This window comes from Polyodon spathula, chromosome 19 (genome assembly GCF_017654505.1).
Source record: "Polyodon spathula isolate WHYD16114869_AA chromosome 19, ASM1765450v1, whole genome shotgun sequence".
Classification (NCBI taxonomy): domain Eukaryota; kingdom Metazoa; phylum Chordata; class Actinopteri; order Acipenseriformes; family Polyodontidae; genus Polyodon; species Polyodon spathula.
This window is the reverse complement of record NC_054552.1, coordinates 19,677,584-19,703,354: the sequence shown is the minus strand read 5'-3', so window position 1 is coordinate 19,703,354 and position 25,771 is coordinate 19,677,584. Positions and strand designations below refer to the sequence as shown.

The window sequence follows — 25,771 nt, the reverse complement described above, 5'->3', positions numbered from 1 at the left end:
TACATGCTGTGACAGTCATCTAGAGGCAGTGATGAAGTAAAAGAAGGTTGAGCCACATTTTAATAAACACAAATGCAAAGTATATACAGCTAAGACGAGTGAGAGTACATCCAGACCTTAAAACACGGTGCCCATACTAATGGGCATAGCTGAGAATAAAACAAGCTGTTCTCAAGATAGAGCTAAAAATACACACATATACAGACAGATGTATCATGTACCTGTCAATTTAGTTTCATATAATTCAAGCAAGACTTTTCATATACTTTTCTTATATCACATCAAACCAAGCTAGAATGCATACCTAAGGAAGACGCCACTCTCTAATCAATGTGCTGCCTTGTTTCTTCACAATTGGAAGATCAGTTCTCAAGATATATCTTAAGCATGTACTTACATGGGTACATGTGAGCCCTCCACTACATCCCCTTCGTTGGGGATACTAAATACATTTTAATGTTACGGTTTAGTTCACTGTGCACAAATTCACAACCACATGAAAACATGGCAACATATGATAAATTTTTAGGGTGTGGCACAAAGTATTTCACATACATAATCACTAAGAGTAAAAGACTGAGGCCTGAGCCCTGAGGCACACCTTCCTTTTTTATAGCAGCAGCCTTAAATCCTTTAATTATTACACCCTTTGCACTATCTTGAAAGTAATCTGAGAAGCAACACAAAGAAAGTTGGCAACCCCGTAACTGGATTACATAATTATACTTTTTGCAATAGCTGCATCAAAAGTTTTTAACTGAATCTTAAACAAAACTTTTGAAAATACTAAAATACTTGAATGAATCTTTTACTCAAATGCTTTTACTTAGCTAAACGTTAACCGAATTGGATCCCTAGCGTAGCTTCAATTATTCAAGAGATGAATATTAATGGACGGGCCGACAGACATACCTGCAGTTAACAATACACTTCATCCTACAGTATAGTATGGGCTTTTCTGCTTGAAAGAAGCCCAGGACTGAAAAGCAGGAAATACAGTTGCATCCTTTTGGTTGTAATTCTTGGTAGAGTTTTGTGAGGAAGACATTGTCCCTCATCTGACTACTTAAAGAGTGTGTTGCTTCAAATGTTATTTTAGTAGTTTTTTTACAGTCATTTTGATAGTTTTTTTTTTTTCAGTCATTCGGAGCGCTTCTGGATTCTGTTGCTCCCATACTGAGTTATTATAATTTTTCTGTAAATCTGTCATTACTTGACTTTGCTTCAGCACTCAACAGCCTTCCTCATTCCATTCAAATCATGTAACAATGTGATCTTTCAAATCCCTATGAACTTAGACAGAGAGTAGGTGAACAAGTTGAAAGGTAATGTTGTCACAGGATTTTAATTGAATGAGGATGTTTAGTCCCGGCACTTAGGATTCTCCAGACAAGCTCAAAGACAGGTAAAGACAGATTTAGGAAAAAAAAAATGACAAGAACGTAATATTGGAGCAACAGAACCACTCATAATGGTTGTCATAGTAAGGGTAATGTAAAAACTGTAATAACAAGTGCCAAAGTGAAACAACTATTCCCATTTTAGGCAGAAGCATTCAAAGAAAGTGTTAATTCAGATCAGCCACAGTGTAAGCTAGAAGGAGCAGGTTCTCCTTGCCAAGTGCAACACCAAGCTGTCAGCGGCGAGGAATCCACAAAACAAAAACAATAGGAAGCATGCAAACTGCAAAGGGGGAGAAGGAAGGAGGAGGGATGAGGGTTCACAGAAGTGTCAGATTCCTCCTTCCCTCTCTGTGTTTCCAGGAGGAACAGCAGCTCTGGAAACCACGGTGCCCAGGATCAAGAGCCAAGGAGAGACCTGAGGGATTCAAGAAAGAAATGATCAGGTGTCCCCTGGCCCACCTCACAATATAATTGGCTATTCCCACTCTAGTTATTCTTGGGCTGACGGCCACACGGTCATTTAAGTTCCTGCAATGAAGACAATGAATCTTGTTGTTCTGTTTAATTCTTGTAATTCTCTGGTCGCATGGAAAGATATTTTGATCCCTGCTCTATGACAATTTTTATTTTTAACTCTGATCCCTCTAAATAGCTGTAGTATTTTGGAATGAAACTCCAACTCATGTCTTGACATTCTCTAGTTAAATGTCTTGCCTATTAAGGCATTTTAACTGTTTAAATGTCTTTTGTTTCACGCCTCCATGTTGCTCATATTCAAAGTATATGATTGTATTGGTCTGGCAAAATAAAATTCAATAAAATAAAATTCAGAACACTTCTCCAAAGCCTTTTACTATGAACATCAGCTGCTAATTATTCCAAGAGTTGCAAGAATATAACCAATTGACATACTGTTCAGTGTAAACATATCATACCTACATTTTTTAAAATAAATTTAGTGTGCAATTATTTAACCAGTGATTTTCTCCCCTATTTACAATATCCAATTATGGATAAATAAATCTCAGAAAAAAAAAAAAAAAAAAAAAACTTTACATGTGGAATATGGTGAATAGAAGTTCTGGTTTCTGATTAATAATGTCCCTGGCATGCATGATGAAGCAAAGTCTGTGTAAGTCGAAGCCACATTTTCCCAAGTTAGTCGGTACTTTGCAAAGTTTGGGCAATCGCTGTGCTGATGGAAATAGTATCTACAGAAGGTATGAACATTACATCAGCACAAAACAAGCCAGGTTTATTCATCTTGAAATCATAAAAAAATAAATAAAATTGACAACTAAAGCATCATCATTTTCTGTCAAATATTTATGATTAAGATTGTAGGCATTAGGCAGTGTTTTACTACAGACAGTACTGTTGCACAAAGTCACCAATGCATACCTCTCTGCAACAGTGGCTGTCCAGCAAAGCACAGCGCTCTGACAAACTCATTAACATAATCATTCTGTGTTTTCTTTGTTTTAAAGCATGTGTAAATGCAGGATAAATGGATTGCTTGTCACTCAGTTCACTGTCGTGTTTTAGTTTAACTTGTCGCTCATTTTTCAGTATGTTCTTTTATTGGCAGTGTGAACATGTTCCTCAGTACAGCAGTATTTGCAGTGCTATGCATCATCTACCTCATCTGACCCACTTCTGCTATTTTTTCTTTTTGCAAACTTAGAAACATATTTTCTTTTGAATATTCATAAACTGATATGTTTTCTCTCCATTCCTCATCCACTAAAAATATAATATTTTTGTGAAAGTATTTCAATTTAGTTTTTGTTATTTGATCATCTGATGTCTAAATGTCTACTGTACCCTAGGATATACAGTGTAGAGCTGCTCATTACAATGTGGGAGTCAAAACAAACAGCATTTTATTGTGAAACAGCAAAATATTGTGTATTTCCTAGAACACAGTACTGGGAAAATATTAAATAAAAGACAAAAATAGTGTATAAATCAGTAAAAACCGCCGTTCAGTTAAAAAAAAAATCCGGTAATTTTTCAGTACAATTCTGAATAAACTGGAAACATAGAACACTACTCATCCTGCACACCACACAGCAGTGTCTTGACTTGAAGAGCCTCTCGGGGTCCCATAGAGTTTCTTAATTTTTATGCAGGCAGTCGTTATGGTATTTGGAGAAGCACTGCTGTTTAAATCCACTGAACATACTGCTTGGGACACTTAACTGTTTGACAGAAGCTGGGAGACACTCATCTAACAAGTTGGGTCAAAAGCTAAAGACCACTGAAGGTTCGCCAATATGAAGTTTGAATTATACAGTTAGGTGAATGCAGGAGTGCATCCTAACTATGCAAAGTTGACGGGTTAACCCTGGAAGTGTCCCATTGCCCACGGGTTAGGGAGGAAAAGATACAGGGACTGTTTCCCCTCATCATGATACAGCGGACCCTACTGACACCTGGTGACATAAAGCGGACTACTGTGGGGCTGGTTGGCCTTTGTCCTCCAGAGGCTGGTAGCTCGTGGACTTCTGCGCTTGAGCTTCTCTGTGTAAACAGCCGATTGGCTGTGTCATGGGATCAGAAGATGCCCACAGACATTTGGTGCTCCTGAGATGTTCTGGGTATTGCTGGATTGAGAGAGGTAAAGCCCACTCTGAAGGGTTAAAGAAATGAGCCAGTGAAATGATCTATTTTCTTTGTTAGCTGTACTTCGGTTTTGACGGGGAGATGATGCATGGTGGGCAGCTATAATGTTAGTTGGCACTGGTACCCCTGTGAATTTCCCAGTGTGAGAGCTGATTTACCTCAGTATCTGGGTTACCCCACTTTCCAAGCCAGTGTTGAGTCCACAATCCAGATTAATCTGTTCTGATACAGTGAGATCAGGGAGGCATGTAAACACATTCACACAGTGATGAGAGACCAGACGGACAGAGGAGCGGTACATGAAGTTGGTGGAAAAGGTCAGTCTGGTGGCTGTCTAAATAAACACTCCCATGAGGTTAAAATGCCTGGCCAGGGGGCTTCATATTCATTGTATCTATTAATCAGGGATTTCCCTTTAAGAAGGGTGAACTCCCATGAGCCTTGGCCTTGTTAAACAGGAAGAGGGCAAAGGGAAGGGAGTCTGTGTTCTGTGTTTCTCCATTTTATGTATGGCGGTGTGGGTTCCAGTTTGCTTTCAGAATTGAATTTACAAGAAAATGACTTTAAATAATGGCTATACTACTTTGAAGCACCTCTTGGACAACTTGTTGCTGTTTTACTGCCACTTGAACTACACAATAAGTGTTAACAAACAAACAAACAGTCATGTGAGATCACTCTGGGTTTGTTTTTTTCTATTTTTTCTTTTTTTCCTGCTGGGCTGTGTTTTTCTTGAATTTTGGATTTGTTTCTTTTTTGCTTTGTTGGATTACTTGAATTATTTTTGCACTTGATTTGTTCGGGACATTGCTTTGCATGAGTGATATGTGTGTGTGTGTGTGTGTGTGTGTGTGTGTGTGTGTGTGTGTGTGTGTGTGTATGTATATATATATATATATATATATATATATATATATATATATATATATATATATATATATATATATATATAAACTTGTGCACTTATAGGTTTTCATACCATATCAACAATTAGCTATCCCAAATCTTTACTTCATTCCCTGACTTTAAAATGGTTTGTTACCTTTCCTGCTACTGCTTGTGTGCTTTCCTTAAATTGTTTGTGATTCACTTGTATATAGTTTACTGGTGCGTGTGTGGTTTTAAATTTGTTAATTGAGGAATCTGGTTGTTTGTTTATTTATTTATTTATTTGCTGTCAACTGAATCTCTTTGTTACAGAATTGGTGGCCCCCTCCACCACCACACCACCACACCTGTGTTCTTTACACTTGAATCCCATCCTATTTTTATAAATATGGAGGGTCAAGATGGCATCACTACAAGTCCTCAAGACAGTAGTAGTGGTATGTTAGTGGATCTAGACTTCACAGCTGGTCAATCTGTTATAAGCAGAACCACTGTAAATGAAGTAACCCAATTGTTGAGTGGTTTATATGTGAGTGAAACTGAGATTGATGCAGAAGTTGAGAATGATGATAATGATGTATATGTGAGTCAGTTTGAGTTAGAAAAAATGAATGACGCTCTAAATAAACGCATTACAGAGTTAGAGACCGATTTTACTTTCTTTCAACAAAGTAACATTATCAGAGAGGAAGGTTTGAGAAAACACACTGATCAACTGTATAAAGAGTTAGAGAAAAGTTACTTTCCACAATGGCTTCCACCTTAGAAAGGGCTGTGTTTGATTGTTTCCAGCGTCAGGACACCTGGTGGCAGAATGAGCTAAGTAAAGTTTCAAGAAAGATTAGTACACCTAAAATAAGATTTCAACGTTCAGTCACCTGTCTAGATCACAGTCCTGATTTTGAAGGCTCATTTGCAGGCTTCTCTATGGCCCCAATGGTGACACAGAAAGTGGGTAGGGCTGTAATTTCAAGTAAACTTCCCATTAAAATAAATTTTCCTTAATTTGGGGAAGGTAAAGATAAATTAGATGCTGTAAATTACCTTGACCATTGTGATGAGTTTTTAGCACTGAGACCCATGGAAGAGCAGGAAATAAAGGCTACTTTATCTTCAGTTTTAAAAGGACCTGCTAAGAGTTGATGGATTGCTGAGTGACAACATATCCATACCTGGGTTCTCTTTAAAACTGCTTTTCTTAAAGCTTTCCTGCCAACTGACTTCTTAAAGGCCACCTAAGACAGCATGTCCAGTTGCCAGCTGAATGTATATGTGATTTTGCTTATGACTACCACGCTGTGTGTGCGCTGAAGACCAGACATGGAGGAACATGACATGGTCAGGAGGATTTTAAACAATGCCAACCCTAAGCTCGCTGGGAGCCTTCTTGGGACAGTGAAAACTGTGGCTGAGCTGGTCCGAGTTGGAACCATGGTGGAGAGGGACCTGTCTAGTGTAAAGGAGTACTGGGCTAAGGTTAATGTACAAACTCCTGGAGAAAAGAAGACCATGAAAGCCAGCACAAAAAGAAAAGCTGAGGTCAGTGTAGTTCAGGTTAAAAGACCCAACCCGGTAAAGGTCTCTCCTGATCCTGGAAAAATCAAGGCAATTCGGGACTATCCTGCACCGTCCAATGTGAAGGAAGTTCAGAGGTTTCTAGGACTTGTCGGATGGTACCATAAGTTCGTCCCTCGTGTTGCTGACCTTTCTGTTCCTTTGAACAACTTAAAAAAAAGATGAGTCATGGGAGTGGATTGAAGCCTGCCATGGCAGTTTCAATGCCCTGACACGGTTAACATAACCTTAAATCGTACTATTGCATGGGGGGGGGGGGGGGGGGGCTATGTCTATGTCGCTACAAGTGTTTAAATAATCACTCCCTTTAGGTTAAAATGCCTGGCCAGGGGGCTTTATATTCATTGTATCTATCAATCAGGGATTTCCCTTTAAGAAGGGCGAACTCCAATGAGCCTTGGCCTTGTTAAACAGGAAGAGGGGGAAGGGAAGGGAGTCTGTGTTCTGTGTTTCTCCATTTTATGTATGGAGGTGTGGGTTTGTACGCAGGTACTGAATGGGTTCCAGTTTGCTTTCAGGATTTTATTTACAAGAAAATGACTTTAAATAATGGCTATACTACCTTGAAGCATCTCTTGGACAACATACAAACAGTCATGTGAGATCACTCTGGGTTTGTTTTTTCTATTTTTTCTTTTTTCCTGCTGGGCTGTGTTTTTCTTGAATTTTGGATTTGTTTCTTTTTTGCTTTGTTGGATTACTTGAATTATTTTTGCACTTGATTTGTTCGGGACATTGCTTTGCATGAGTGATATATGTGTGTAATGGCCTTAGTGTGTGTGTGTGTGTGTGTGTGTGTGTCTGAGTGAATATCTATATCTATCTATCTCTCTATCTATCTATCATATATAGCTTGTGCACTTATAGGTTTTCTTACCATATCAGCAATTAGCTATTCCAGATCTCTACTTCATTCCCTGACTTTAAAATTGTTTGTTACCTTTCCCGCTACTACTTGTGTGCTTTCCTTAAATTGTTTGTGATTCGCTTGTATATAGTTTACTGGTCTGTGTGTGTGGTATTAAATTCATTAATTGAGGACCCCTTTTTTTTTTTTTTTTTATTTGCTGTCAGTCCGTTACAACACCCCACTCAAGTAGTTAAGCACAATGAAGGAGAGCAATGCCCAGATAACTCGATGGTATCTGGCATTGCAGCCCTTCATATATCGCATGGTAAATCGTGCTGGAAAAGACCACCAAAATGCAGGTTATTTTTCCTGGGAAACAAAGTGCACAGCTGTTAAATTCTAACAGCTGTGTGACTTTTTCTGACAACAAGTTGAAGCACGGAGCAGCTGATTCAAATCCGGCTCGGTTCTGAGACAAAGGGGAGGGGCGGAGCTAAAAGCATAACAGATACAGGCATAAGCCAGGCAATCTTCCCAGCGACAGCGTGGGAGAAGTACAGTCATGGAAAAGTACAGAGCAATTTGAAAGCAGGTTGTCAGCTGCAGAAGCTCTAAGCTAAACTTCAAAAAACTAAAAATTAACATGGTCTTCAAGCCAGTAATCTGTGACACCTGCATGATGTGGGAAATCCTAGAAAACCCAGCAGAGCTAAACCAAGTGTGTGTAAAGTGCCGCACGATATACTAGAAATGGAGCTGCAGGAAATGAGACAGCAACAGGAGCTTGAGGAGCTGGAACATCCACAATTCTTGGAAGTCCACAACCCTTACAGACTGAAAGTCATGAGAGAGATAGAAGAGGGTCAAAACAGCTGGGTTCAGGTAGGCAGAGGCAGGGAAAAAAAAGAAACTTCGTTAAAAACAACCACCAGAAATCAAATCGTCTAACACATTTGAGCAAAACCAACCTCAAGGGTACGAAGCATGGTTTTAGTACAGGGAGATCATGTCTAATTAACCTGCTTGATTTTTTTGATGATGCAAGATCGACAATGGATAATTGCAAAGCATAGGACACGGTTTATTTAGATTTCCATAAAGTTTTTGACAAAGTCAAACATAAAAGATTAATTCTAAAACTGAAAGTAGGGAGTCAAGGAAATGTATGCACATTGATTAAGGAGAGGTTAACATTTAGAAAATAGAAAGTACTGATTAGAGGAGAAACCTCAAGGTAACCAGTGGTGTACCACAGGGATCAGTATTAGGTCTTCTGCTATTCCTAATCTATATTAATGACTTAGATTCAGGTATAGTAAGCAACCTTGTTCAATTTACAGACACAAAAATTGGAAGTGGCAAACACTGTTGCAGCAGCAAAGGTCATTCAAAATGATCTAGACAAGATTCAGAACTGGGCAAATGACATTTAATAGAGAAAAGTATAATTACTGCACACAGGCAATAAAAATGTGCATTATAAATACAATATAGGAGTGTGACAAAGAGCGAATGAATCTGGAGCAACAATCTTCCTCACGACCTGTGAGAGTACTGCACAGCAGGAATTATTTGCCCCGTATTGAATGTTTGGGCAGTTCATTGCAGCGGCAGTCAGAAGCCGGCCATTCAGGAAAGGGACGACGTCACGGTACTAGAAGTCATCGCCCTAGTATGGTGAGCGAAGTTTCATTCATGAATTGGAGGAGATGTGATTGAACTAGCTGTTGGAGGGGGCAGGGCTAAAGGTACTTTAGGGATGTGACGTTGTGATCGGTTCCTTTGTGATCGGTTCCTTTGTTGTGGTTGATGGGAGGAAACAAGGACTGTGTTTTGAGAGACGGAGCTAAGTGGGTGTTTGTTTTGCAACACTGTGTGTTTTCTATCACCAGACTGATCGAGCACGGAGCTGGGAGCTGTAGCCTTGGGGCCAGCGGTTCACTTGAACTTCACTGCACCTGCACTTAGCTGACATCACTGTTCCAGCACCGCACCTTCAACAAGAGCACTGTCCGGAGACGTGTCTGTTTGTGTTGTGTCTGTGTTTTCTTTATTATAATTTCAGGATTGTAACCCCTCCTTGTTGCGATGGCAATACCCATTGCTGGGTACAGCCAGATTTATTATTTCTGAATGATAAAAGTGGTTGGAGGAATTAAACCGTGAACTTTGTGTCTGTCATTGTTTGGATCATCTGCATCACCCCATCACTACGCACAACAAACCACACGTTCACAGGGAGATACTGAAATTGATGAAGGAATCTATGAAAAAGACCTAGGAGTTTTTGTTGACTCAGAAATGTCTTCATCTAGACAATGTGGGGAAGCTATAAAAAAGGCCAACAAGATGCTTGGATATATCATGAAAAGTGTTGAATTTAAATCAAGGGTAGTAATGTTAAAACTGTACTATACACTAGTAAGACCTCATCTAGAATATTGTGTTCAGTTCTGGTCACCTCGTGACCAGAAAAAAGGATATTGCTCCTCTAGAAAGAGTGCAAAGAAGACCGACCAGAATTATTCTGGGTTTAAAAGGCATGTCATATGCAGACAGGCTAAAATAATTGAATCTATTCAGTCTTGAACAAAGAAGACTATGCAGTGATCTGATACAAGCATTCAAAATTCTAAAAGGTATTGACAATGTCAACCCAATGGACTTTTTCGACCTGAAAAAAGAACAAGGACCAGGGGTCACAAATGGAGATTAGACAAAGGGGGCATTCAGAACAGAAAATAGGAGGCACTTTTTTACACAGAGAATTGTGAGGGTCTGGAACCAACTTCCCAGTAATGTTGTTGAAGCTGACACCCTGGGATCCTTCAAGAAGCTGCTCGATGAGACTCTAGGATCAATAAGCTACTAACAACCAAATAACAAGATGGGCCAAATGGCCTCCTCTCTTTTGTAAACTTTCTTATGTTCTGAAGTAATGGGAACAGAATACTCTGGACTACTTGAGCCGACACTTTGTTCCGAGGGTTAAAAGGAAGTCAGTCATGTAGAAAAGAGACGGAGCTTCAGTGCACTCATTGACCTGGAAGGTAAATAATCTGGCAGCTGCGGATTAGAGGAGTGGCTGCAATCATTTATCAAGGGGTAATGAGTGATGGTATGAATAGGGGTTGAAGCGATGTATCTGTTCCTTTGCTTTGGTTGGTATTAAGTAACCCAGAAGAACCTGTATTGTTATTGAATAATCGTGAGTGTTTGGTTTGTTCTGTCTATTTGTTATGTGTTACCACTTAAAAGCTAACATGTTCCAGAGCTGTCGCCAGAGGCCAGGACAATCCTGGAACAGCACTGCACCTGTATCACAAATAAAACTATTTGCACCACTAGCACCAATTCATGCACTAACAGACTTGTATATGTGATTTGTGGTTTGTGTGGGTGTATAATAAAAACAGGATTATTATTTGCGGGGCAACACAGGGATTATAAATTAAGTAATACATGTCGCCGTATTACTTACCTCCATTATTATTTACTGTTTGTTTTGCCGTCAGGCACTGGACTAAACAAAACAAACCTTTTCACCTGAATTACAATTGTCTGTCTGTTCTTTAATCATCTGCACCTGCACACTATCAACCACTTTGCCACAAACCCTTACCTGGATTCTCCCAGCAGCAGGAGCAGGCGATAGTGTGGAGTTTCAGCAGCAGCGACGTGAGCCAGAGTTCCAAACAGCCTTTCTGCCATTATCATGTCATTCATGGTGACCTACAGGCACAAACACAGCATTACAGGGGTGGCAAGTTCATAGACATGGACACCTTTTTTACACAATGCCGTGTAGTGTTTGTGTCTTCACAGATAAAATATTGCACTCGCACGATATTGCATACAAGCACATTTGCTTATCTCACGTACAGGAACTCCCTAATACTAAAGAGCATTTACCTATTAGCAGGATTGTATAGTAAGAATATCATCCATAACTATTAAGCATCATGCAATAATGTATAAATACTACAATAAATTAAATACATTCAAAGACAAAGACTGACAAAGAAAGACTTTTTGAATGTCTTGAAGACATACTGTGACCTGCCAGCAAAAATCTGCCATTGATATATAGCCCTCAGGACCAATACCAGCACGCTACCCTCATATTGACTTAATACATTTTTTTACAATGCCCCATAGGATAGCTATACGATAGGTGTTCCAATGCATTTCAATCAGCTTTGCTTTCAGGTGTGTACACTTTAAAGGCACTTTAATGCTATTTATTTTCACTGGCAGCTATTGAATCAACTAGCTGCAGGCCACATTTTGAGCTCAACTCAATCTGATCTTGGCACATAATGGAGGCGCGATTGTGCTAATTGTAATCATATCGGTCCGCTTATAAGAATCAAATCATCAGGGGCGGTTGTGATTCTTATAAACGAAGTGCACTGTAGTCTAAACATTTGCCATTGAATTGATTTAGTTTCTCAAGGACATTGAAAAAAACTTCTAGTGGAAACATGTATCACTGAATGTACATGATTTTAGTGTTTATAGATGGTAAGAGGTTAATTAAGAAGCTGGACTGTAAGAGTGACTTGTGAAGCCCAGGCTTGCCGTGCCGTACCTCCTCCCCGTTGATACTCTGCAAGTGGCCGAGCCGGAAGATGGCGAAGGACCTCCAGAGCGCCAAGCTGACCACTGGGTTCCCCTCAGGGTGGACAGTCAGCTGGTCAAGCCGCCGGACCTGAGCCACAGCGGCCAGCTGGGACAGCCGGTGGACATTGGTCTCAGAGAAGATCAAGTGCTGCCGAGAGAAAGATTCAAACACAGAACCAATCAGACTGCTGTAGATACGAGCGAGGAGAAACAATACAAGGGGTCCAAGACTCTAGCTGAATGTATTCTGTACCATTCAATGTAAAATAGTTTAGAGGAAAATAGAACTTTCTGGTTACAGTATTTCCAAATCATATTTTTGCATGCTTAAATATATGATTACATTTATTACTGATCATTTTTCCCTTGTAATGGACCTCATCATCAAGAAAAAAATTGAATTCACTAAAGCAAAATCAGCAACAACAAAAAAATGAATATATAACAATGTGTTTAATGTGACCATTCTTGAAATGTAAGTTATTATTATTATTATTATTATTATTATTATTATTATTATTATTATTATTATTATTTATCAAAACAGAAATATATATATATATATATATATATATATATATATATATATATATATATATATATATATATATAAAGGTAATATAGGTTGTGACCTTGTACAACCTAAAAAAAAAACAAATGTTGCTTATATAAAAAACACACTGTCTCTATCTGGCCATGTAGTGGTCCTGCTGTAATCTCTTTGGGAAGCTGAAATGAAATGAAATGAAATGGAGGTAGGCTTAAAATACATCTGGACAATGGTTCATTTGAGGATTATTTTTCGGGAATCTACAGGAGACATTACCGAAAACAGTAAGTATAACCCCTAGTAAAGATATAAAATACACATTGTAATTTGTTGTATATACCACCAACACATACAGTCATAAAAGCACTGGACCGCATTGCCTTTATCTTACATTAGAATATATTAATAACTTGTTGTAAAAGGCTTTCACAATTGTTTTTTTAATAGAACGATATAAAAGTGCAATTTTACCATGGCACAGCAAACGTTCTTTTTGTGTTGCAAAGGGTTAAAAACATTTTTCTAAATGTGTGATGTAATTCATCCTACTTCTCTTAAATTGCTTAAAAGGCAATTCCATTTGTCTGTGAAAATTACTGTTTGTGTGGAACATGGGATAGACCTTTATTAGACTCCTATAGCAGAGATTGAATGATATGAGGACCATCGGAAACATTTTGGTCCACAGAGAGATAAATATAATAATAACTACAGTACTAAGCAAAAACCAGGCTCTGTACAACAACAATAGAATAGCCTGTGTCTTTTTTAAAAGGATGATGTTGCTACACTGTTCATATATCAAACACATCGCAATGAGCAGGCAAAAGGTACCATCAATAACACCCAGTAAACAGTGTGTTTATTTTTTCACAGTGTAGGCAAGGCAGGATACACAAAGTTTATCACAGTGAAAATATAGGTTGAAGAGTAGCATTTTACAAAGAAAATGAGGGAAGAGTGTGTAACTGATTAAAAAGGACAATATAAAGTTGTGTTTCACCTTCTACAAATGTGAGAGCTTCCCTGCTTATAATTGCTTTGTGATTGGCTTGTTGAGTTAATTGCTGCATCTAACAAGATGCAATGAGTCTGATGGATTTTTTTTTTTTCATTACAGAGAAGTTAAAGATGACACTAATAATCAAATTAGCTTCACTCTCTTATCTTCACATTGATGATGCAAAAAGCCCCAGTGGGGAACTAACTAGAAACATATTGTATTGGTCTTTGGTAGAGAAAATATTGCAGGAACAATGCCGAGCTTAGGGTAGTCCCTTGGTCCCAATTTCCAGGACACTTCATGTCGGGTTTTTTAAATCACCTCTAAAGCACAAGTGAATTGCTTTTCAATAAGTAAAGGGAGTGTGAATTGCATGAAAGGCTTCATTAAATTGACTTAATTGTTTCTTTGCTGAGGGGGGTGATTCAGTACTGAGAGCATCGTAACAACATTGATTAAAATCATTATGAATGTAATTTTATATAGTAAACAATATCTATCAAAATAGTACAGTTCCGTCATGATAGAGAACATTTTGAAAAAAAATCAACAAAGAAAATCAACACAGGGCAGGTACAGACAAATGGATTGCAGCTGCAGGTTCTTTGCAAACAGCATAGCTGATTCAATTTGACTGCTGAACTCAAAGAGTATCATATACATTGTATTTCAAAAGCACCAGGCATTCATATTTTGACTAGCTAGTACTTTCTACTGATTTCTAACATCTTTGGGTTGCATTCAGCCAGTAAATGCGATGATTTCACATAAAATAGCCCACAAGAGATCAGCTGAAAAACAAAGAGAGGTTCTCATGGGGGACCTGCTTATATCTCTGGGATATAAGAATTAGCAAGAACGATTAAAACTAACAAGAACAATTAAAACTAGCAAGAATGATTTAGTTGTAGCAGGTGAATTAGTTTGGAGTAGCTACTATTTGTTTGCAATTGTATTCCTTTAAATTTGGACTAAAACAAGGTGTACAACTTTCAACAAGAGAACTAGACTATATATCCTCTATCTAACATATATTTACAGCCTTACTTTTCCATTAGTGTTCCCCAGAAGTCTGCCTAAATAGTTCTAGGCCTGTCACCTAATTGCAGAACCCCCCCTAAGTCTACAGTATGGATGTGATCATGCGCAAATATAATTTCACCCGTCACTTGCATGGAGTGGCTGATATATAACTCTATAGATAAATTTAAACTCTAGAAAGTATGCTAAAGTTTTATCTTATGCCCGATTCCTTTTGTTATCAGTTGCCGCTCACCTACCGTTAAATTAGGGAACTTGACGCATATGCGGGGCAGCGTGGGCGCGATGGCGTCATACTCAATGTAGCGAAAGGAGATGGCGGTCACGGCGCTCGCAGTCTGCACCCCCCAACCTCGCTCCAGTGCCTCCAGAGCCCCAAAACCAAACAGCCTCAGTGTTTCACCATCCAGCTCTGCCAGGTGTGAGTCCAACATGGACAGACATTGCACACTGGGGCCCCCCGCCCCCTCTGAGGATCTGGAAACAACACACACAGAGCTTTAGTAATGAGGGCTTCAAAAATAACTTTTGTACAGGTATCAAATACCACAGTTATCTTTGCTAATGTATTTTTCTTGTTTAGAAGTTTGTATTTTTTATTTTAATGTTTCAATCATCACATTCCGGCACTTTTGAGTGCTGCAGATGAACAGGTTAATGGTTACACTTTTGTGTACCAGATGAACTTGGAAAGAAGACATGTTTTGAGGCTGCACAGATGCTTAAAATTGAAGTTTTAAAGCATCCCCAGGATGTGATGACTAAAACAGAAAATTAATATTAGCAGACCCGAGGTTCAAAAAGGACATCATAACTTAATCAATAATGAGCTAAGCAGAAAGAACTGTACAAAATGCAGATACTGTGACAGGATATAAAACAAAGTCTATCCGATCACTAGGGCATTGTAAAAGTATTTCCTTGTTTCATTTACAATGGGTAATACAGCTGTTACAAAGGCGTGGTTATAGACAGCGCATTATTATCTACGACTGCAAATATGTGTTTCACACAAGTTTCAAAAGAGATGGCTCTAAAGCTATTCTGGTAAAACGATTTAGCTGCAGCCTTTGAAGCAGTATCATCTTTGCTGTCAATAATGACTTCCACCCTATTGACACAGCATGTGTTTCTAGATCTTGATAAACAGTACTGGCCTATAGTTTCAGACCACATGGATAGATTTTTTTTTTTTTTAGAACTAACTGTACATCAGTCTAAAAACAACAGATATGTAAAGCTTGTAAGAACTTGTAAACCAAATACAAGTTAGTACTTAAATACCCTGTTTGTAAAAACAATTCAGTACATTTGTACATGTCTATTCATTTCTGTTCCACAGTGTATTGTACATGTATTTAATAAGTAACATGCCATCTGGAAATCAGATTAGATAACAAAGGCTGATTTTCTGGTGATTCTTTTCTGAGTGAAAAAAAAAATGTGAAAAAAATTATACATTACACACATTGCAACAATTGTGAACCATTACAAGAAATGGTATTCTGTGTTACTTTGCAAACGTATTACTGCAAAGTTTATTTTGTGTAATTGTGTTTTGTTTTACAGGGAAACCATTTAGCTGTCTTGTGTGAAGTGAGGTTCCTATATGTCTAGTTAGTGCTTGAGTAGAGCTAGGTTTTGTTTTGTTTATTTTTAATTGTTGTGTGAAAATAACAGGTGCGCAGCACATTAAAAATCAAACACCTGTGGTCTTGGTTGATAAAACAGTGCTGGGAAAGACCCTGGGAGGAGAGCGACCTTCCACAATAATATATATATATATATATATATATATATATATATATATATATATATATATATATATATACAGCTCTGGAAAAAATTAAGAGACCACTGCAAAATTATCAGTTTCTCTGGTTTTACTATTTATAGGTATGTGTTTGGGTAAAATGAACATTTTTGTTTTATTCTATAAACTACTGACAACATTTCTCCCAAATTCCAAATAAAAATATTGTCATTTAGAGCATTTATTTGCAGAAAATGACAACTGGTCAAAATAACAAAAAAGATGGAGTGTTGTCAGACCTCCAATAATGCAAAGAAAATAGGTTCAGATTCATTTTTAAACAACACAATACTAATGTTTTAACAATGTTTAAGACATGTTTTAATCAATATTTGGTGGAATAATCCTGATTTTCAAGCACAGCTTTCATGCGCCTAGGCATGCTCTCCACCAGTCTTTCACATTGATGTTGGGTGACTTTATGCCACTCCTGGCGCAAAAATTCAAGCAGCTCGGATTTTTTTGATGGCTTGTGACCATCCATCTTCCTCTTGATCACATTCCAGAGGTTATCAATGGGGTTCAGGTCTGGAGATTGGGCTGGCCATGACAGGGTCTTGATCTGGTGGATGGTGCAAAGTACAGGCGAATCCTTGAGGAAAATATGTTTGAGTCAGCTACACTGGAGTGGTTGAACAAGAAGAGAATTAATGTTCTTGAGTGGCCCAGGCAAAGTCCTGACTTGAATCCAATCAAAAATTTATGGCGAGACTTGAAGATTGCAGTCCATCGACGATCCTCAACAAACTTATCAGAACTGGAGCAAATTTCCCATGAAGAATGGGCAAACATTTCACCGTCCTACTGTGCAAAGCTAGTAGAGACCTATCCAAAAAGACTCATAGCAGTAATTGCTGCAAAAGGTGCTTCTACCAAGTACTAACTTAAGGGGCTGAATACTTATGCAACCAGTACATTTAATTTTGTACATTTTCTTTGCAAGTTTTGCTGATATTTAACCTCCTCATCCTATAACAGTGTCAGTTTAACCACTACAGCTTTGAATAAAAAAGTTTGTTTGTAAAACTATGCATAGATTATTTGTAATTCAACAAAATGTGACGTTATTGGCAGGTGGTAAAATGCTAAAAGAGGTTTTTTTTTTTTTTTCCGACATCAATACTAACTTATGGACATTTGAGTTGATCCTGTATCTTAGCCTGCATTTAATTCTGTAAGCTGGAACAAATGCTTATTTTGGTAGGTTTCTGCTTTTCATTTGGATCCTTTGTCATGTGTTAGATGAAGACTATAACTGAAAGCAATATAATGCAGATGACACATTATCCAATTAAAAAGTACAATTATTTTTTTACAGTTCATCCAGTAATTTAAACAAAAAAATATATTTTTAAATAGACATTACATTTAATCTATGAATCTGTCAATACTGATATTATGATTACTGAATATATTGTATTATGGTTGCATTCCTAATAGCATCCACATTAAAATCAAGTATTTAACAAAGCAATACCCTTATAAAAGTCTACCACTGAAAAATCTGCACACTAATTTAACAGTTTTCCCATGGTTATACAATGGATTTACAATGTTTTTAATACACATCATACCTCTCTGTGCTTCAGCATGCTCTTTAATACACTTTACGACACACTACAGATTCAAAACTTAGCGTAACTGCCAGAACAGAGTTTGGTGCCACTGTATATCTGGAGCCACCAGTTCATACCCCTCTGTGTCTGATACCAGATATCATTGTGATTCAATCAGAGCAGAGCAGAAGAAAGCAGGCCTCCCAAACAGGCTGGCTGGAGTCCAAAAACTTGCTGAGGAAAACAGGACCCTAATACCTTAAGTAGCAACATTTATTGGAGCGCAAGAATTTTCTGAGACAGCCTGTCAGCTGCCTGATTCCGTGCCAACACATGGTTATCTCCACAATAAAATAACTTGATTAATGCTTGAGAATAAAATCTGCCACTCGAAGGCATTCATGTTGTGTTTTTACACAGTTGTTCCCATGGGAACCAGAGGTAGTGATGGTAAGGTACTACAATACTAAGAAAACTATTTTAATATGTTTAAAATGTTTTCTAAAACTCCTTTATGGTGGGTAAAATCAACATGATTCCTATGTACTACACATTGCTGCGCTTTTTCTTGGTGTATACGTGCAGTTATATTTCCCTCAGATTTTTTCCTTACACACTGCAATTCTTCCCACAGCTCAGGAGAAACAAGGTCAGTGGTCATCCTCCTGTCCCACAACCAAGCCAATTGCCTCTTTACACACAGAAACTCAAAGCAGATATAGGCGAGTTACCATTCTTTGAAGGGCACAGACCAGTTCTACAGATGACTGTTTGAGCTCACAATGCTCCTAGCCAGTAGGGTCCACTCTAGTGTGATGAGGAGAAGCAGTCCATGCCGGTTTTGCCTCCCTAACCCACAGGAGTCCCCAGCGAAGAAACTCTTAACTGTAGGATTGGTTAAGTGTATGAAGAAATATCTAATTCTGAGAGTAAATATTATTTAGTTGTCTGAAAACAGCCCTTATTGGAAATAAATTGTCTAATGATGAAAAAGTGTGTAGAACAAAAAATAAAATCAGCACAGTATGCATATGTGAGAGGGATTACCAAGTTCATAGACAAGACTACAAATAGAGTTTGTCAGGTAGACTGCTGTGTAATACTGACTGGAGATGTAGTTGTGGCCAACATTGAATTGTGGTATGTTTTTCAGCTAAGAGTCCTCTGAAGTGAGAAGTAACTTGTGATTTCAATACATGGCAATGGATTTTCCTGGATTGAATGGAAATTGTATGAACGCTGCAGTAATATTCTGCATTTGAGTTGAACAATAAACAAGGTGTCTGTGTTTTTCATGCTTGTTTTGCCATCTTATTGGTAAATCCCTGATAAAGTCAACTCTGATTTGCCCAGTCCCTTTGAAATTATATTAAAAGGAATTGTGTACAAATTTAAGAGGAGTGTCTGGTATGATTTTAGTACAGTATTACTAATGCCGATATAACGGACATTTTGCTTATTAGGAGATTTTAATCATCACGGACCATCACAATAAATTTCCATCCTGAGATCAAAAAGTCAACACGGTTAAGAAACTATTTAGTGTAATTTGAAAATGATTTGACACATGACTGGTTAAAGCTGTCACAATTCCACACCTTTGCATCCAGTTCAAAGATGTTAGACTGTGAGTGGAAACTGAACACTGTGAGCAATTATAGGATACACCGAGGGGTCTGTAACCCTGAATTGACGCCAGGGACAAGGCTGGGTATACACAGGGTGCTGTTTAAACACATTACTTAGCATACCTCAACAATGAGCTCAAGACAAGACCCCATGTGACTAAAAATAGCCAAGGATCATTACTTATGTTCCTCACTGCCACAACCTCTATTCATTTGATTTTATGCCTTTTTTCAGATAAGTTTACTTGGAAGATTGGATGATAAATAAAGGCTATAAATACTGACTGGAGATGTAGCTGTGGCAATGAATATTGAATCATTGTATATTTTTCATCTAATATTTTGTTTAACTATAAAAATAAATAAATAAATAAATAAATAATAAAAAAATTATAATGTGCATTGAATCCTCTGAAGTGAGAAGTATGTGATTTTAATACATGGAAATGAATGTTCCTCATGCTGCTCTGAGATATCTGTGTTTCACTGTACCTCCCACGATGAATGTTTCTCATGCTGCCCTGAGATATCTGTGTTTCACTGTATCTACCACGATGGATTTCCTTTATGCTGCTCTGAGATATCTTTGTTTCATTGTATCTCCGAGAAGGGGGTTCCACTATAATGACTTTCAAAACTGGTACCAAGCTTGACAGTCACCATTCAAAAAAATATTGATAAGTATTGGCTCCAATCACCTCTGGGGCTCCGGTGAGTTTGTGGAAGGCCGTAACATTCTCACTATATACCTGGGGAATTTACACCTTGTATGAAAAACATGCAGACAGATACTGCTCAAGGTATAAAGAAAGAAATCACAGTATACATTCATGTAAAATGTAACTTATTTTGCACCATAGGCTGACTGTATAAAGTAATACATGCAGACCCCAGAATACATGATTCTCTTCATGAAAAGTCATGGACATGCATGACAATCTGTGTCTCCATCCTCAGGATTCCTCTCACCATTTATGCAGGCCTACTATGCTGAGGATACAGCTCTATAATAATAATAATAATAATAATAATATAATAATATCTGAATTTTTATATAACACCTTTCATAGTGGACCACCATCACAAAGTGCTTTACAGAGATGTGAACTGTGAATTATATGCAGAGTCACTTACAATAAGACATTGATTTAACATCTCATTCGCAGGATGGAGCACAAGGAGGTTACGTGACTTGCTCAGGGTCACACAGTGAGTCAGTCAACGGCAGAGGTGGGATTTAAACCGATGACCACCTGGTTACAAGCACTGGACCACACTGCCTATGACGGGCTATCTGTCAGTTAACTCCCTTGGCTAGTCTACAGCCTGCTAGATGAGCTTTCTGGACACAAGCCAGGAGGGATGCCTATTACTGATGAGATTATCGCAGTAATGAGCCAGACAAGCACACTCACACTCCAGTGCAACAGCTTTTCTTAAAGATATTATAGGTCCTGGTATAAAGAGTCAGAAACACTCAAGCACTGTATCACTGCCCACAATATGACACAGATTGGCAGAACTGTGAAAGATGCAGCATCTGCAGTTCAGTGGAATTTCTTGCTAAAAACTGATTCCATGGTGATTGTGAGGCAGTGTTGCAGCATTGCTATTAAGGCAAGTTTAAAATTGCCGTGAAACATAAATGCAATTGGTACAAACATTGGTGGTTGTATTCTCTTGATTGTTCAAAATATTTCATTTTATATAAGGTAGATAAGTATATGCTATAATAGTTATATTGTCTTGCTAATGTATTTACAATCTGTATCAATTGATGGTAAACAGTATGTGCTTCCTTTTTGACTTTTTAAAGACCCGAAATCACCCATCAAATGCTGACCTAGTGGAACACAAAAGCGTGCTACACTGATGAGTGACACTGCAGTGGGATATGTATTTATGTATTAGGTCTTCTTACTGTTGTGTGCATGCACATTTAAACAACACATTTCTTTTGACTATTAGCAAAGTTTAGAGCTGAATTTATTGTTTCTGTCTTTATTATTTTAAAACATGGAAAATCAGAGTTCCACATCCACAATGAGTACTGGACATGGAAATAGGTCCCGCTCTCCTGGACTAAATCCACATACTGGGACCCTGCTAGAGATTTAAAAGCAGAAGGCACACATCAAGAGGTTTTATAGCTGCTAATAATGTCAATGACATGTTGTGGCAAAGTGCCCGCCCCTGTGAGTATTTTGTGTTGGTGTATAGTCATTGGTACACAGGATATAAATGGGTCTGTGTAACACAAGTGTTTAAAATGTATATTTGTATTTAGGCACGAGAATTGCACAGCACTTCATGTGCAAGTAAAATGTAATAATATGTGAGCACAGGGAATTGCACTTTATTAATTCACGTGCAGTTGTAACGCGACTCCGATTTAATGATTGATTGCTAATCGAGTCTCGATTAGCAATCTGCATGTTTTCACCCACTCTGGGTTGGGTGTTTGGTGAGTGGAGAACGGGATTGGAGACGGAGGTAATAAATAATCAAATAATAACGTAAAGTTAAAATATCTGCTCACCGTGTTTTGTGTAGTGTTAGTCCGTTTTGTTTGTCTCTTGTTTTGGCGAATGTGCTGTATCCTGTGTTTTTATGTTTGTTACAACCGTTTATTTTCTGTCTTATGTTCACTCATTAAATGCTGAGCGAAGCCATTCACTCAGCTCCACCAAACTCCACCTCTCTCTGTCATTTATTTCCTGTTTCTGGTATGACGTCACCCACTCCAGCCGTCTTTGTGACACGTTTACTACCCTTTAAAACCATGTGGGATTTTGTGACAGAAAGACAATGAGTTCTGTTGGTAAATCTCCCGACTGACCTGTGAGGGTGCTAAAGAACGGGAGGAGAAGTATCTGGAAAGACTGGTTCATTTCCGGGGCCGAGAAGTCGGTCAGCCTGGAAAGAAGCGAGTCTCTGTTGTAAGACCGTACTGACCTGAAAGGTAAACTAGGGGCAGCTGCAAGCAATAGGGCAGCTGCAACCGTTTATCAAGATGTCATGCGGGATTACAGATAGGGGCGAGGGTAACGCTTTTATTTCTTTTCCTTCATTTGAGTAAACGCTTGGAGTACACGTGTTGTGTATTGTGTTGTGTCTGTGTTTGTCATTGTCTGTGTTTTTGCACCACTAGACAGTTAACCCACAAATCCGGAGCTGTCGACGAGGGTCAACGCTATCCGGATCACCATTGCACAAAACCGTCACGAAATACCTGTTTTCTCACTCACCACAAGCACGTCTGCACTCACCCAGGACTGGTGACCGTGTGCTCGTTTTTATTCGGGACTGTGCCATGTTTTGCTATCCCCGTGCTTTACACATGGTTGTGTATTGCCAGGGATTTATTATTTAAATGGTCACCAGACTTGGAATACAAATAAAGCACTTTTTCAAAGGATTACCATTGTCTGCCTTTCACTCTTGCACCGCATTACCACTACACCTGTTCCCCATTCACCAGCCACTTTGCCACAGATTTGTAACACTAACAGGTTAAAAAGAAATTTGAAAAAAAGTGATTCGCAGTGAGATTAGCCATCGAATGTATTTGCAATGCCGCATCAGTATGTCACAATAATAATAATAATAATAATAATAAATAATAATAATAATAATAATAATAATAATAACAATAAAAGATCTTGTCACTTTTCATGACAACAGAAAAATAACCCATGAGTGGAATAAGTCTTGTTTTCTATGATGGTTACCGACTCGGATATTTGACACTGTGTGCTGTGTTTTCACACTGAAAATGAATATGCTCTTACAGTAAGAGGTATCTAAAATCTACAGTGTCTCTCAGTCTCATTCAGTTATATGATATAATGCAATTCCTGGGTGGCTGTTTAATATATTCCTATAATAGTTAATCACGCTGTGCACTTCCATAGAGAGCTTGCTGGCTTTCACATTAGGAGCCCTATTCCACTGTTCCTAACTAAACACACAAACAACCAGCAGCAGATAGAGGTTATAAATGTGACCTGCAAGCTGTGCTGTAAGTATGTGAGGAACGTACACCTGTCACAGCTGTAATTCTTTATTTTCATGATTTACAACTACCATATTGTCATGTAAGTGTAAATGTAACATAGAGACTGGCATATGTACAGTTTTTTTCTATATTTCCACAGATTCTGATTAATAATTTGTCTATACAAAGTTTCATTACAACTAGTTCGTATGTACATAAGAACATAAGAACATAAGAACATAAGAAAGTTTACAAACGAGAGGAGGCTATTCGGCCCATCTTGCTCGTTTGGTTGTTAGTAGCTTATTGATCCCAAAATCTCATCAAGCAGCTTCTTGAAGGATCCCAGGGTGTCAGCTTCAACAACATTACTGGGGAGTTGATTCCAGACCCTCACAATTCTCTGTGTAAAAAAGTGCCTCCTATTTTCTGTTCTGAATGCCCCTTTGTCTAAACTCCATTTCTGACCCCTGGTCCTTGGTTCTTTTTTCAGGCTGAAAAAGTCCCTTGGGTCGACACTGTCAATACCTTTTAGAATTTTGAATGCTTGAATTAGGTCGCCACGTAGTCTTCTTTGTTCAAGACTGAACAGATTCAATTATTTTAGCCTGTCTGCATATGACATGCCTTTTAAGTCCGGAATAATTCTGGTCGCTCTTCTTTGCACTCTTTCTAGAGCAGCAATATCTTTTTTATAGCGAGGTGACCAGAACTGCACACAATATTCAAGATGAGGTCTTACTAGTGCATTGTACAGTTTTAACATTACTTCCCTTGATTTAAATTCAACACTTTTCACAATGTATCCGAGCATCTTGTTAGACTTTTTTATAGCTTCCCCACATTGTCTAGATGAAGACATTTCTGAGTCAACAAAAACTCCTAGGTCTTTTTCATAGATTCCTTCTCCAATTTCAGTATCTCCCATATGATATTTATAATGTACATTTTTATTTCCTGCGTGCAGTACCTTACACTTTTCTCTATTAAATGTCATTTGCCATGTGTCTGCCCAGTTCTGAATCTTGTCTAGATCATTTGGAATGACCTTTGCTGCTGCAACAGTGTTTGCCACTCATCCTACTTTTGTGTCGTCTGCAAATTTAACAAGTTTGCTTACTATACCAGAATCTAAATCATTAATGTAGATTAGGAATAGCAGAGGACCTAATACTGATCCCTGTGGTACTCCACTGGTTATCTTGAGGTTTCTTCTCTAATCAGTACTTTCTGTTTTCTGCATGTTAACTACTCCCTAATCCATGTACATGTGTTTCCTTGAATCCCTACTGTGTTCAGTTTGAGAATTAATCTTTTATGCGGGACTTTGTCAAAAGCTTTCTGGAAATCTAAATAAACCATGTCATATGCTTTGCAATTATCCATTATCGATGTTGCAGCCTCAAAAAAATCAAGCAAGTTAGTTAGACACGATCTTCCTTTCCTAAAACCATGTTGACTGTCTCCCAGGACCCTGTTACCATATAGGTAATTTTCCACTTTGGATCTTATTATAGTTTTCATAAGTTTGCATATAATAGAAGTCAGGCTTACTGGTCTGTAGTTACCTGGTTCATGTATGGTCATTATATCTGCAGGTTCGAATTTTATCTGCTTAAGAATGTGACTTACTATGAAAAAACAACATTTCATTATTAATGTTGAAGTAAAAGGAATCTGTAGTAGCAGTAATACAATGCAGCAGTGGAGAGGCTGTTTCATAGTGCGACCCAGATATTCACTGGGCCCCAGGCTACCATTAGCTAGAAGCGACTAAACCATGCGGACATTACAGCACAGACTATTATTAGGAACTTTATGAAAGTACTGATTGATGTAGGAGTTTTATTGATCTACATAGAATATAGTTAACTGCATAATAAAGCACACAGATGCAATTATTACTGCAAGTTATTCATGTAATGAACAGATGCACAATACCCAAATGATTTACAATCTAAGAGGGAAAAGTTCATTATAATAAGAAAGCACAGCGCAAGGGTCTTTAGGTCAAAGTATAGTTTTACAAGACTAGTAACAAGCAACTCAGGATATTAGATTAATAACTCAAGAGTGTGGCTAAACTGCTTGTTATACATTTTCTATAACAAAAGGTGCAAACAAAGGGGATACATTTGGCCATGTGTGTACTAAGGGCTTCAGAGGGGGACAGTAGGTGCAGTTGGTTAATGCAGTTATATAGTAACTAAAAAGTATTT

At 38.1% G+C, this 25,771-nt stretch overlaps 1 protein-coding gene across 1 annotated transcript in view; it reads right to left on the bottom strand.

The window, feature by feature from the left end:
• Positions 1 to 25,771, bottom strand: part of LOC121294518 (leucine-rich repeat-containing protein 49-like) — a 115,146-nt gene that overhangs the window by 9,511 nt on the left and 79,864 nt on the right. The window contains exons 6-8 of the mRNA XM_041218313.1: positions 14,798 to 15,035; positions 11,933 to 12,112; positions 10,964 to 11,073 (exon numbers count right to left, since the gene is read on the bottom strand). Of these exons, the coding sequence (XP_041074247.1) occupies positions 10,964 to 11,073; positions 11,933 to 12,112; positions 14,798 to 15,035 (528 nt within the window). The remainder of the gene's footprint in view (positions 1 to 10,963; positions 11,074 to 11,932; positions 12,113 to 14,797; positions 15,036 to 25,771) is intronic.